The 13,630-nt window shown below is 43.7% G+C and overlaps 1 protein-coding gene across 1 annotated transcript in view; it reads left to right on the top strand.

The window, feature by feature from the left end:
- LOC121004845 (alpha-2-macroglobulin-like protein 1) overlaps positions 1 to 13,630 on the top strand; it is a 113,643-nt gene that overhangs the window by 65,125 nt on the left and 34,888 nt on the right. The window contains exons 17-19 of the mRNA XM_040437237.1: positions 202 to 347; positions 3,152 to 3,307; positions 4,840 to 4,971. Coding sequence (XP_040293171.1) covers positions 202 to 347; positions 3,152 to 3,307; positions 4,840 to 4,971 — 434 coding nt within the window. The remainder of the gene's footprint in view (positions 1 to 201; positions 348 to 3,151; positions 3,308 to 4,839; positions 4,972 to 13,630) is intronic.

Here is a 13,630-nt window from a genome sequence, read left to right as displayed (position 1 = left end):
CCTCATGGTGCAGAATTGTCCATGAATGAAAATCAGTTCCATTCACCTGAATGGGAATTGCAGAAATCCATGTGCTTGCATCCTCATTGAAATGAATGGAACTGCTTTTCAGTACCAGAAATTTTGCAGCAAAATCCTCTGCATGTGAAGGCATCCTTATAGATTGACCAGTTGATTTATTTTTATTTTTCTCATTTTCAGATATACATGGTTCATTCCCTGTTAAGTTCCATGTTGATGATGATTTCTTCCCTGCATTCAATCTTTTCGTTTTCTCTGTTCTGCCCAATGGAGAGACCGTTGCTGACACTACAACTTTCAATGTCTCACCATGTCCACAAAGCAAGGTAAGATGCTTAAAGTAGCACTCCCACATACATTTTTATTCTCTGACCTGTAAGAAAGGCCCATGATGTAAACCGAGGTAATCTTCTTAACGGTGACTGTATTTGTGAGTTATAACCTCTCTTCTGATCCTCAGCTGTGTCATGTGACCAACACTCTGACCTCCAACTGACAGGACAGGAAGTCAGCTACTTCTCTAACTGTCTTCCTGACCACACATAATGTAAGATGCTATGTTATTTGGAAAGTAGAGTGCTGGTCACATGACTCAGCTGAGGATCAGAAGGGAGGAGATAACTCACAAATGCAGTCATTGGTAATATAATAAACTTCTACAGTTTGCATCATATACCTTTCTAACAGGTAAGAGAATAAAAAAAATTGTGGGAATGCTTCTATAACTAAACAGAACATGGAAAACCATGTGAAATCCATGGGTATTCAAACTTTAATTAAACATTTGGATTTATGGCATGTCAAACTGCAAATATGAGTCTCAAGGGTCTTCCCTGCAAAGGCAAGAAACCATACCAGTTTCCAGTAGGATGCAAACAATTATAATGCGACACATTATATAAGCACTGATGCAAAATACTGATGAACAGCCACTCACACTCCTATCATCCATAATTGTCGGTCTGTCGGATCCTTAGTATCCTAACTCACACAGAGCGGGTTTCTGTAAGGCCCTGCTCTCATGGTAGTTGCATGTAGTGCATCATGCTGGCGTGCTGTCTAGTCGCCCATTGTTTCTTCCGTGTACATTAAACCTTTTCCTACATTCGCTGTACATGTATGGCAGATGTCAAGTCTTTTGCAAAGACCTGCTTGCAGCATCTGTGATAAGAGATAACTTCAATCACAATTGCCCCTCAAATGCTGTGATCAATTGCAACCACAGTATCTAAACAGTCATTTATCAGGAGCGGGCTACTCCAGGGGACCAAACAGCTCCTGCGACATTATACTCGTAGCTGTTAGGTTGTTATGCCATCTGGGAGCTACCTGAAGCCTCCGAGGGCTGCCATAGTTGAACGCATGGCATGATTCAGGGCTTAATATGAACACAGTGATTTTTTCATAAACTGTAATGGTAAACCATCGCAGTCTATGGTATAAGTAATCACATGAACCCATGTTCAAATCTCCTAAGTGGCTAAGAAGTTTAAAGAAAGTAAAAGAAGTTTCTAAAAATATTTTTAAAAAAGTATTAAAAATTCACCCCAATTTCCCATTTTAAAAATTACAATAAACAATAAAAATAAAAAAATTATTAGCATTGATACATATAAAAAAAATCCTTGGTGGCATTTTGTATGGTGGTCCAAAAAAATGTACCGTATTTGAATAAACAGTGAGCAAAAAGTCATACATACTAGTAACAACAAAAAATACAGATTATAGTGGTAGGTTGTGGTGGCTCACTAGCAGGTAGTTAAGGTATGGTGCTGCAAGCTCATATAGAGGGAATCACCCCACCCTCTCTTTAAAGGCAAATGTAACAATAGGAAAATGAGCGAGCACTCATACACTTGGCAACCAGATTGACATGTGCAGAAAATATTTATTAAATCCCCATAAAATACAAGTACAATGTAGCAATAATATACAACATTACAGTCACATATATTGTGGTGGATATGATCGATACTATATTCAATAAAAATATATTCGATAGAAATATTCGATAAATTGAATGGTACAAAATTCTATGTTGAAATATTCGATAGAATATTCGATACCACTCAATAGTGTCGATAAATTCAATAATATATATCACACCAAAAAACTTCAAGTATATGCTGTTATTTGGGAAAGAGGGGGTATTATCTTCTAGCGCTCTATCCCAATTTGAGAAACTGAATGTCACTGAAAAATGTTGTAGGTGTATTCACTGGGAGCGCAATATGTTCATAAAGTGTCCACAGGAATCCTGAAAATGTGAAAAGTCTCTTATAGCATATCCTTTTAAGGTCGAAACTTTAAATCGATATTTGGCTTACCATCTAGCGTCTGTTGTCTCCCTATTGCTTCAATGGAGCTTTAAATATATGCCGGCTTATTCAGTCGCTCCATACAGCAAGCTGGTTTAAATTTCAGTGACATTTTTCATTTCTAGTAGGTATAATACCACATTAATTTTGAATGACCCCCATTTCTCTGTTCTATTGTTTGCATGTGAAATGTTGTGCAGCCATGCTTTTATTAGTTCTCTATATCACGAAGATATGCCATCATTGTCATGCTGGGAAGAGTCTCACTTCTGGGACCCACTCCTATACAGAATGATAATTATGAAAATAGTTGAGTGAATGAGCTTGGCTATTTGTCGGAAGTCCCATAGCGGTAAATTGAGAGCACCCCACACATGCAAGGCCACCTCTCCATTCATCACTATGCAGCTGTCAGAAATAGCCTAGCCAGCTCTTGGCTATTCTTGAAATTCCTATAGAGGGAGATTGAAAGTGGCCGTGCTTCTGTGGTTCTCCTTCATTTCGGGGACTCTTCTGTCTTGTCTGTCAATCGAGAGATGAGGGGTATGTACAGAGCACAGGGGCATTTCAAAAGCAGTTTTCCAAGGGCTCCATCCAGCCCCTTGGTGCTCAAAATAAATAAAAACTTTGATATCTCTGCAGCAGTTCAACATAATAAAAATAGAAAAGGTATTGTTTTAATCAGCATATGCAAAGCTACCAGGCATTATGCCTGGTTTAATAGGGTTGATTATGCTCACGGATGCTCTTTAAATATTCAAAAAAATCTATGGAATGGAATAAAATAACATCTCCATCATTTATATGAACAGGTGAAACTTAGCTTCTCTGAAGAACAAGTCCGACCTGGGGAAGACGTGAATCTGGAAGTTACCGCAGTTGCTGGAACCTTGTGCTCCGTGCGTTCTGTAGATAAAGGATACTTGCTGCAAAAACCTCATGATGACAGTTATCTAGTTACAGAAATGGTAAGTTGGAATGATTTCATATGGTAAAGAACTCTTTTCCATTTATTAGCAAGGTGTTATTTACCCAACAGTGCTACTTTATGGCTTATAACCTGGCAGGACCCTATGGGTGCTGCACTGCTGGATGTTATAGTGCAACAAGCTCTTGATACGCTGGAGGGGAGGATGGGAGGGGCTCTAACTATAGGATGTGCCATAGAGCAGGTGCTGTGAGAGAGGTGTGTACCCTTACTTCTCTCTGAGTACTCCCTGTAGTTGGGGCTCCTGCCTTATGGTAGTTTGGGATGCCCTTGATGTTGGTGGTTGCCTGGGTGCCTGGCAGGAGGTGTATTAGTATAATGGCCAGTGTATGGTGTGGTCTGACTCAGATAACCAGGCCAGAGGTACATAGAAGAATAAATGTCTCTTTTTACTTGAGTGCAAAATGGGAGGAGTACATCCACCAATAATTGGTACACAGTGCAAATCCTTTTCCCATATGGCGATGTATGGAAGCTGGCACAAAGACAAATAATGGCACTCTTGGTATACTATCTTGCCAAAGTCTCTTTCTCTAGAATATTTTGCTAGCAACTGTAATCTAGCAATTGTCTATATAGTGTTCACTTTGGGATACAGATCTTTGGAAACATGTCTGACCAGGACATGATTAAGTCTGATGGGTGTCTTAACTGTAGTCCCCCACAAGCAGCAAAGTCTTTATTAGCTAAATACGCAGGTTACCTTGCTGACTTTTATGCTTAAGCCATGCAGATTCCAAGATCTTTTCTTTTATCCTCTTGCTCTTTCTGTAGTAGAAGTAGCAATTATCACAGAGATGTTAGACTCCGGAGTCTAAGATCTTAGGAGCAGGAGCATATGAACTTGCTCCCTTCCTCCTCATTCTGTCTCAAACACTAGTCTATCCCCCAGATGGAAAGTCAGACGACCTCAGTCCTGCCAAGAGGGGAGGAACAAGGTGGTTAACCCTGTCCCTACCAACCACATACCAGGCAATGCTGGGTGTACATAGACATCACATAACATTAAATAAAATTACATTACAAACCATTTTCAGAAGACCCCTGTACTGGGGTACTGCAAACTGCCGCAGAGACTAAGGTTAGGGAATACTGCTGTAAAATGTCTGAATTACTCACAAGTTCCTTGCCTGGGACCTAAATGCAAGGTAAAGAAATTGTTAGATAACAGAGATCCTAAACCTAAAGGATGGGAATTAGGCTGGGTGGGCAAAATGACATCAGTGATTGGTAGCCAATAACAGCAAACAACTGACTGAGGGGGTGTGCTCTGGACAACTACTGCTGCCATCTCAGAATTGCCGAAATGTGTAGAAGTGGTTGCTTTTCCTAGTAGCCATCGTACATCTGGGACATGTAGAATGCAAGCATTTGATGAGAAGCAAGGTATAAAGTGGGTCAATTTTATGATACGGTATATTTAGTTTAGCCTTGATTTAAATTTAATGGCTGCTAGATTGCAATTTGAATGAATACACCATAAATCACTTTTGGTTCTGGCCTTTCTTGCAGACTCAAACATTGAGGAATGCTATTCAATCCAATGAATACGCATATCTATCAAGGGACCCTGAAGTACGCCAGTGCCCTGAGAATACTACTATGGAAGAGGAGTACAGAACTGATGTTTTCCGTTTATTTGAAGTAAGCCTAATTAACTGAATGGTACCAACCATCAGACTGCAATTATTTCACGCAAAACAGTGCCTATAGTTTTACATTTCAAATTCAGTACACTGGTGATGAAAACAGGGCAGGGAATATAATGGTTTGCATGAACGAGACCCTGGCCGGCTAGCTTGCCATGATGCCTTGCAGTCAGACTGACAGCCCAATCAGGAGGGATGTTATAAACTTGTATTTCAGATATTATGTTAGGTTCCTTCAGAGATGCCATTCTGAGCCCAGCTATTTATGTGTAGGGACATTTCTGTCACAGACACATCAATTAGTCATCCAAGACATTTTATGATTCCAGCAGAGACATTAACCCTTACAGAGATTTATATTTATTAATATCTTAAGATTAATGACGGACAAACATCAATCACTACAGTCAGAATACCACAGTCTAGCTGGCCACTGATGGGTAAGGGGGGAGAAAAAATCCCTACACTCATACCCTAAACTACACTTTAGCCCAGGGACGGCCCCTAATGGTGGGGACTCCCTGTCCTCGAACCTCGGCTAGCACCTCCTAATAGGCCCTCGGAGGATGACGACGGCCAGAGTACTGGCCTGGTGGTAGATTGCCGATGGCTAGGGCAATGGTGGATAACCAAGTGGACATACAGACATACACAACTACGGGATGAACTATGTATACAACCCTAATGATACTGATACTGATCAGAAGGTACAAAGTACATCAATAAGCTAAAAACACACCCTATAACGAAAGTGTGGTAATTACACTGATAATTGCAGAAAACCCCAACGCGTTTCCCCCACGGTGTGGGATCATCAGGGGGTGAATGAAAACAAATAATCAGATCAATAGTAAAGATGGAGGAGAACCATAGTATAATGCGAACTCCGCAGACGGGTGTAGAGTACCAATTTAGATACACCGTTGTGAACTCAGTGAGTGATACTAGGTAGTTAGGAGCCACGGATAATAGTAATAGTAAGAGGAGGAGGAAGACCGTCCAATCCTGCGACCCAAGCATAAAAGGAAATTTACTTACTTACGGTCATAGGTACGGGGGGGGGCTCTGTAGGAGAAGAACATTGACAATTGTATGCTGTTGGTCATTATCCGTACATTTAAATATAGCCGCCACCAATTAACACCTAGATCACACATATGACTCACTCTGTCAGCGGAATGCCAGTCGTAAGTATGAGTCAAATATGGTGAACAGATATCGCACGGGATGCTGAAGTGGCACAATAGGCCACAATAACAGTGCCCAGCAATTCAAGCGCCGGGCCAGGTTAATGAATTGCGACCTACAGCTGTGGAAAAGAAAACAGCTAGTGCCGGCAGTATATATAATTACATTCAGAGGCCACCATATTAGAATACCCAAGGGCAATAGTTGTACCTCAAGATAGACTGCTAGATGGTCAAACAATCAAGTGGATTAGTCCCCACTTCAAGTCACCTGTATTGTACAGAAGAACATAATAAGTAAAGCTAGTCTGTCTTGGAGTTGGGCCGCACAGCCCATGTCTTACTCACAGTCAGTATCGGTCCTCCATGTTGTCTTCTCCTCAGGTCCATTGCTATGCACATCATGCTGTCCCCATTTAAATATCCCTCCTGGCCTATCCTGCGTCGCGCCGATAGTGATGTTCCTACCCCTCAGGACCGGTGGTAGTGATTGTCAAGTGCGTGCGTTCCACCTTGGAACGCACGTGGAGGTGGCGATTTCCGGCGGATGTAAGAGAAATAACCACCGCCGTGACTAGACAAGAGCCGGTCTGTGGAGCGCATAACGTCACTTTCGGCAGTTGAGACGCATTGCCCATCCGGTCTATGGACCGCAGAACTCAACTATACCGGCATCGGAGCCCCAGGCAGGACACTGTGGATCCCGTTGACAGGGGGGCAATGACTCACATAAGTGAGGATGGCTAATTAAGTGAAGTTAAATGGCTGTCCACATATATCATATAAAATGTGGCGGGACACGCACAGGGTAGGACAGGACAGGGAGAAGGAATGTAAGGATAATGGTGAAGGGCAGACCGTCAATAAAGGATATTAGTGCCCAATCATGATTAGGAATGGGCATTTCATGGTTCCTAGTGAACCAGTTTATGTTCACTATGCACGATAAATTGACAATTAAGATGCTTCACGCACCTGGCTAAGTTTTATGGACAATTAAATAACTGATGACCTCACATGCTAGGGAAAGGGGGAGACAGAGGGAAAAGGGGATGGGGAGCTGGAGGGGGAGGGAAGGAGAGGGGGGGGTGGACGGGGACATCCAGCCGAGGGGGTGGCATAGTAAAGGGGATGACGGAGAGGTTAATGGAGAGAATAGACTAGGCCTGGAAGATCAGAGTAAGCATGAAAAGGTTAGTCTTTCATTAAGACCATGGGGAGACTGGGAACGGAACCTATGGATCCACTCACTCTCCTTCTGTAGGATCCTCCTATCCCAGTCACCCCCACGGGGAGAAGGGGGTACCAATTCCAGGACTGTGAATTTAAGGGATCTTGGGTCCCCCCCATGGAAATCATTCACATGGGTGGCTACCGGTGTCACTTCCTTCTTGACAATATCGTTGACATGTTCAAGTACCCTCCTCCTTACTTCTCTCACTGTCTTCCCGACGTAGTCCTTGGGGCATGGACATTGACACAGGTAGATAGCACCTTTAGACCTGCAGTTAATGAAGTCACAGACCTGGAAAGTACTGCCAGTCACCGAGCATGTAATGATCTTAGCGGTGGACATGTATTCACAAGCCTTACACGAGCCACATTTAAAAACACCTACAGGCTTGCGATCTAGCCTCGTGGGTGGTGTGAAGTGGCTACGCACCAGGCGATCCTTAAGGCTCCTGCCACGTCTATAAGAGACGGCGGGATACTCAGTGACTATGTCGGACATTTTATGGTCTTACAGGGTCAGTGTTAGGGATTGGAACGCTATATTTTATTAGATAGATTAAATTGCTGGATAAAAATACAGGTTTTAGCATAGGATAGGGTGAGTTAAAGTATTATGTGTCTGTATATGATCAATTCCTGCCTTGGCTGTAACAGACTGTTTTGCACTACTAATAAGCTTTTAAAGAGACAGAACTATTTTCCTTTCCATGTGCAGGAGTCAGCATTTTTTTTCTCACAAAAACCTGTTGCAACAAGCATATTTTTCAGCATCATTGGCAGTGTATATTTTGCCACAGAGGTTGCACATTTGAGCTTTTTTCCAAAAACCTGTTGCAATTTTTTTTATCACTTTCTAGGTAGAGATGAACGAAGTTCTCAAAAATGTGATTCGGCTGCTTCACAGAATTTTACAAAAAAATTTGCTTAGTGACAAATTAGTTCATCATAAAGTAGGGATCGACCGATATAGATTTTTTTAGGGCCGATACCGATACCGATAATTTGTGAACTTTCAGGCCGATAGCCGATAATTTATACCGATATTCTGGGAATTTTCATTTTTGATTAAAAAAAAATTCCTACACAAATCTACTGAAAATTAATATGTTTATTGTTAATGTGTATTTTTTATTTTTTTTGTAAATCTTTTTCATTTATACTTAATATTTTATTTTTATTTTTTTGTTTTACTAACTTTTAGCCCCCTTAGGGACTAGAACCCTTGTCCTATTCACCCTGATAGATCTCTATCAGGGGGAATAGGAGCTCACACTGTCCCTGCTGCTCTGTGCTTTGTGCACACAGCAGCATGGAGCTGAACATGGCAGCCAGGGCTTCAATAGCGTCCTGGCTGCCATGGTAACCGATCGGAGCCCCAGGATTACACTGCTGGGGCTCCGATCAGAGGAGCAGGGGAGAGGGGACCCTGTGGCCACTGCCACCAATGATTAATACTGGGGGGGGGCTTGGGTGGGGGGGTGCACTGCGCCACCAATGTTTTTACTATTGGGACTGGGATGGGAGGCGCACTGCTCCACCAATGATTAATACTAGGGAGCTTGGGGGGGGCGCACTGCGCCACCAATGAAGAGAAATCTCTCATCAATTCATATACAGGAGGCGGGAGCTGGCTGCAGAATCACATAGCCGGCTCCCGACCTCTATGAGCGGTAGCTGCGATCCGCGGCACCTAAGGGGTTAACTACCGCGGACCCCAGCTACCGCTGATAGAGGTCGGGAGTCGGCTATGTGACTCTGCAGCCAGCTCCCGCCTCCTGTATATGAATTAATGAAAGACTTATCTTCATTGGTGGAGCGGTGGCCACAGCCCCTCCCCTCCTCTTATCTTCTCTCCTCTCATTGGTGGCGGCGGCAGCAGCAGCACAGGGGGAGGAGACACTGCTTCCTTCTCCCCTGTGCTGCGGAGGGAACACAGAGAGCGCTGAGAGCAGCGCTATCCTTGTTCCCCATACGTTATCGGTATATCGGCAAAATAGATGCCGATACCGATAACGTTCAAAATCCTGAATATCGGCCGATAATATCGGTCAAACCGATAATCGGTCGATCCCTATCATAAAGTACATTTCTTGTAAGTAGCAGGTACAATAACAGGGAACGTCGATTGCGCTGCCCCCCATCATTGAACCCCTCAGATGCCGCGTTCATCGCTGATTGTGGCAACTCATATCCATATTCAAGCATTTTACTGTTTGCAATTTAAAAAAATAAAGAAATTTATTTATACTTACCTCATTCATTTGATCGTAAAGAGGTCGCCAGTGTCATCTTGCTGTAAGATCCAGCGTGAAATCTCAACGTCATCGTTTTGGCAGGCATGATGATGTCATATGTCACCGTACACAAGATTTTGTTATTTTTTATTATTTTTTTACCGCCATTTCAGGGAAAATCGAATAGTTATCAAGAAGTATGAGGAAATTCTGCCAAATCAAATTTTTCCTGAAAAAAGTTATTTTTTTGGTTGCAGCCAAGTTGTCCAAGTACTCTTTATTTTCCAAAAGCCTGTACAAGACAAAATTTATAAAAAATCTCTCTCTCTCTCTCTCTCTATATATATATATATATATATATATATATATATATATATACTGTATATATACACATATACTAAGAGAGAGAAAAAATATGAGTCCTAGGAGACTTCAGAGTGCCATACACTGTTTTTCAGGCCACTTGTTGTCACGGGTTAGCGGGTGTGAACCCACTGTGCCAATGACTAGCTATACTCTGGAGGGGCGTGTCTAAGCAACTACCTGGTCTTCATTAGAGCCTCTGATTGTGAGGATAGACTTGAGCCGTTAGCGTAGTTGCCAGGGGCTACTCCAGAGCAATCGCCGAGTCAGTTGCAGCTGGTCCAGGCGGACCAGGAGATACCTGTGAAGGTACCAGCAGAACAAGCATAGTCAGACAGGCGTGGTAGTTACCAGGAGCTACAGTGCAGGACCGATGGAGAAGGCAGAGGCATAGTCAGACAGGCAGAAGGACAGGGCAGGCGGCACAGGAGCAGGTCAGGCAATCTGGGTCGGCAACAGGAGAGACAAGGCAAGCAGGCAGGGATAAGATGAGAAGCAGAGTCCAGGAATGAAGTAACAGTCAGGAACACACATGCATATCAGGAACTAGCAAACACAAGGACCTTGACACTGAGGCACCTGGGAAGGGGGCTGAGCCACTGAAATACAAGCAGGAGAGCAAGAGCTGGTCAGCGAGGTCACCTAAGCCAACCTACACCGCCCAGGGAGTGATGAGCTCCACCCAGAGCAAACTTATGCTGTGTCCAGGGCAGAGTGGAAGCAGTGGAGCGGAATCTTCACAAGCAATACTACAGCAGTAACAGTGACAGAGCCCAGGACTGCAGCGGTGGACACAAGACTCAAGCGGGGGAACAGCGGCATACAGCAGCCGCTGTTACACTTGTTTTGGTTCTACCTATTTGGTAGAATGAGACCCAATAGGAATTTCAAGAAATTCGCCTCTCTCTATTCATCTATCGTAATTTTATTGACCCATTCAATGGAAGGCAAATTAGCTATTTATCCATCAGATGCTGAGAAGCAAATTCACATTGGCAGCTCTTCCTGTTGTTAGTTTTTGCAAAAATGGCCAATATCTCTCTAAAAAGAAATATAGGGGGCATTTATTAACAGATGTAATGATGTATTTAGGTCAAAGATTTTGTTGCATGCCAGCCTTATGCCTTTACATAACTTTGGCACTTCCTCCAGCAGCACAGAGGGTCTTAATGTCTATGCACACCTAATAGAAGGCTCTGAATTTTTACTTTGTTCAGGCAGCTGAGGTGAGGGCTTCTTATCGCTGACTTAATAAACACTCATTATAAATCATTATAGCTTACTGATAAGAATGTGGCTTAAAAAAGTGTTTCCGACCTCTTATTAATTTACAAATAAAGTTTCTTAGATGACCGTACAAGGTGAAATTATGATTCACACAGCTAGACAAACAGTTAACCCTTTGTGACAGAACAGCTGAATATTATTTTATAAAGACCAATTGAAGAAATGATTTTTGGTAGTGTTGATCGAGCATGCTCGGCCGAACACCATTTCGGCTCAAGCATCTTGATGCTCGGCACATGGCGGTATTCGGCAGAATACCGCATGTGCTCGAGCACAATGCTGCTACGCAGCCAATAAACGTGCAGGTAAGGCTACTTTCACACTGGCGTTTCTGGGTCCACTTGTGAGATCCGTTTCAGGGCTATCATGAACAAAAACCAAAAAAAATATTTCTATTTTTTTGTTCATGGTAATGCAAACGGATCCGTTCTGAACGGATACAATCGTTTGCATTATAGGTGCGGATCCATCTGTGCAGATACCAGACGGATCCGCACCTAACGCAGGTGTGAAAGTAGCCTAAGTACTGCCCTTCACTGTAATGCCGTAGCCATGTAACTGTTGGTTACTACCTGATGACACGTGTTCGGCTCAGTGTTTGGCCTCATGCACACGACCGTGCCATTTTTTGCGGTCCGCAAACCGCGGATCCGCAAAAAAACGGAAGCCGCCCATGTGCCTGCCGCCCATTGGAGAAATGCCTATTCTTGTCTGCAAAACGGGGCCGCAATTGTCCGCAATTTGCGGGGCCACGGAACAGAACAATGGATGCGTACAGCACACGGCGGCTCGGATGCGGACCCAAACAACGGTCGTGTGCATGATGCCTTAGTCAGGTAGAGCTGTGCTAAGGAAGGGAAAGATAGAGTAGGGAGTGAAATTTTTATTTTTTCTGTAGAAAAACTTGTCAGAGACCCAAAAGTCCTTTTGAGGACTATTGTTGTATGTGGCAGCAGCAATATATATTTTTAGCGCAACCTGCGTTAAATTGCTAAAATTTTACAGACCCAAAAGTACTTTTAAGGACTATTGTGTGTGGCAGCAATATCTATTTTTATGCATCCTGCGCTAAATAGCATGCAATAGTTAGGCAGCTGCAGACAGCGACGTTATCTGCGCTACATCTCCTGTGTAACGTATGCGCATCCCAAAAATATCAGTGACATCCAGTGTACTTTTTTCGTGGACGGGGTCCACTGCGGACAGTGACATTAGCTGCGCTACATCTCCTTTGTAACGCGTGCACATCTAAAATACCTGTGATATTCCCTGTAATTTTATATTAGCCGCTGCTGACATCAGCGACATTGTCTGCGGTATTTCTCCTGTGTAACGTGTGCGCATCCCAAAAATATCTGTGACATCCAGTGTACTTTTTCCGTAGAAGGTGTCCGCTGCGGACAGTGACATTAGCTGCGCTACATCTCCTGTGTAATGTGTGCACATCCAAAATACCTGTGACATTCCCTGTAATTTTATATTAGCCGCTGGTGACATCAGGGTGGCACAGGACAATGTTCTCGAAGTCAGACCAGTGCGACCAGGTGGTCGGTTGGATTGCAGCAGATAATGCTTTCAGTCGGTTAAGCACCACCCTGTCTTCCACCAAGTCCAGTCTCAGTAGCCAAGAGTCTGGTCAACACAATCCTCACCCTGATCCTTCTTCCTCCCACCATGGAGAGTATTGGCAAACAAGCCCTTAATTTGGGCCTCTCTACAAGCCCGCTTGAAGAGGGACATTAGATCTTGTGCCCTGATTCCCAAATTCTTGAGCATCCACAGTCACAAGAAGATGACGGTGGGAAATGGCAATTAGTGTTTCAAGAGGTTGATGATGAGGATGAGACACAGTTATCAATAACTGAGGTTGTTGTTAGGTCAACAAGTCAGGAGGATGAGCAGAGTGAGAAAGTGGTGGACAATGAAGTCACTGACCCAACTTGGGAAGGTGGCAAGCCGAGCGAGGACAGCAGTACAGAGGGGGAGCAATCCGCAGCACCGCAACTGGCTGGAAGAGGCAGTAGGGTGGCAAAAGGGAGAAGGTAGGCCACACCAAACAGGCCCACAACTGTTCCCCTGAGCACACCCTTGCGGAAATCTCCCTTGCCAAGGGGTAGGTGTTCCGCAGTCTGGCGCTTTTTTGAGGAAAGTGCGGATGACAAAAGAATTGTAATTTGAAACCTGTGCCATAGAAAAATGAGCAGGAGCTTGAACACTAGCAACCTCACCACCACTAGCATGATCTGCCACATGGCATCAAAGCACCCTAATAGGTGGGCCAAACACCTGGGTCCTTAATCTGTGTCTGCGGGTCACACCACAGCCTCCTCTTCCCCTGTGCTACGTGCTG

This window comes from Bufo bufo, chromosome 6, assembly GCF_905171765.1.
Source record: "Bufo bufo chromosome 6, aBufBuf1.1, whole genome shotgun sequence".
Classification (NCBI taxonomy): Eukaryota; Metazoa; Chordata; class Amphibia; order Anura; family Bufonidae; genus Bufo; species Bufo bufo.
This window is presented reverse-complemented; position numbering and strand designations above follow the sequence as displayed.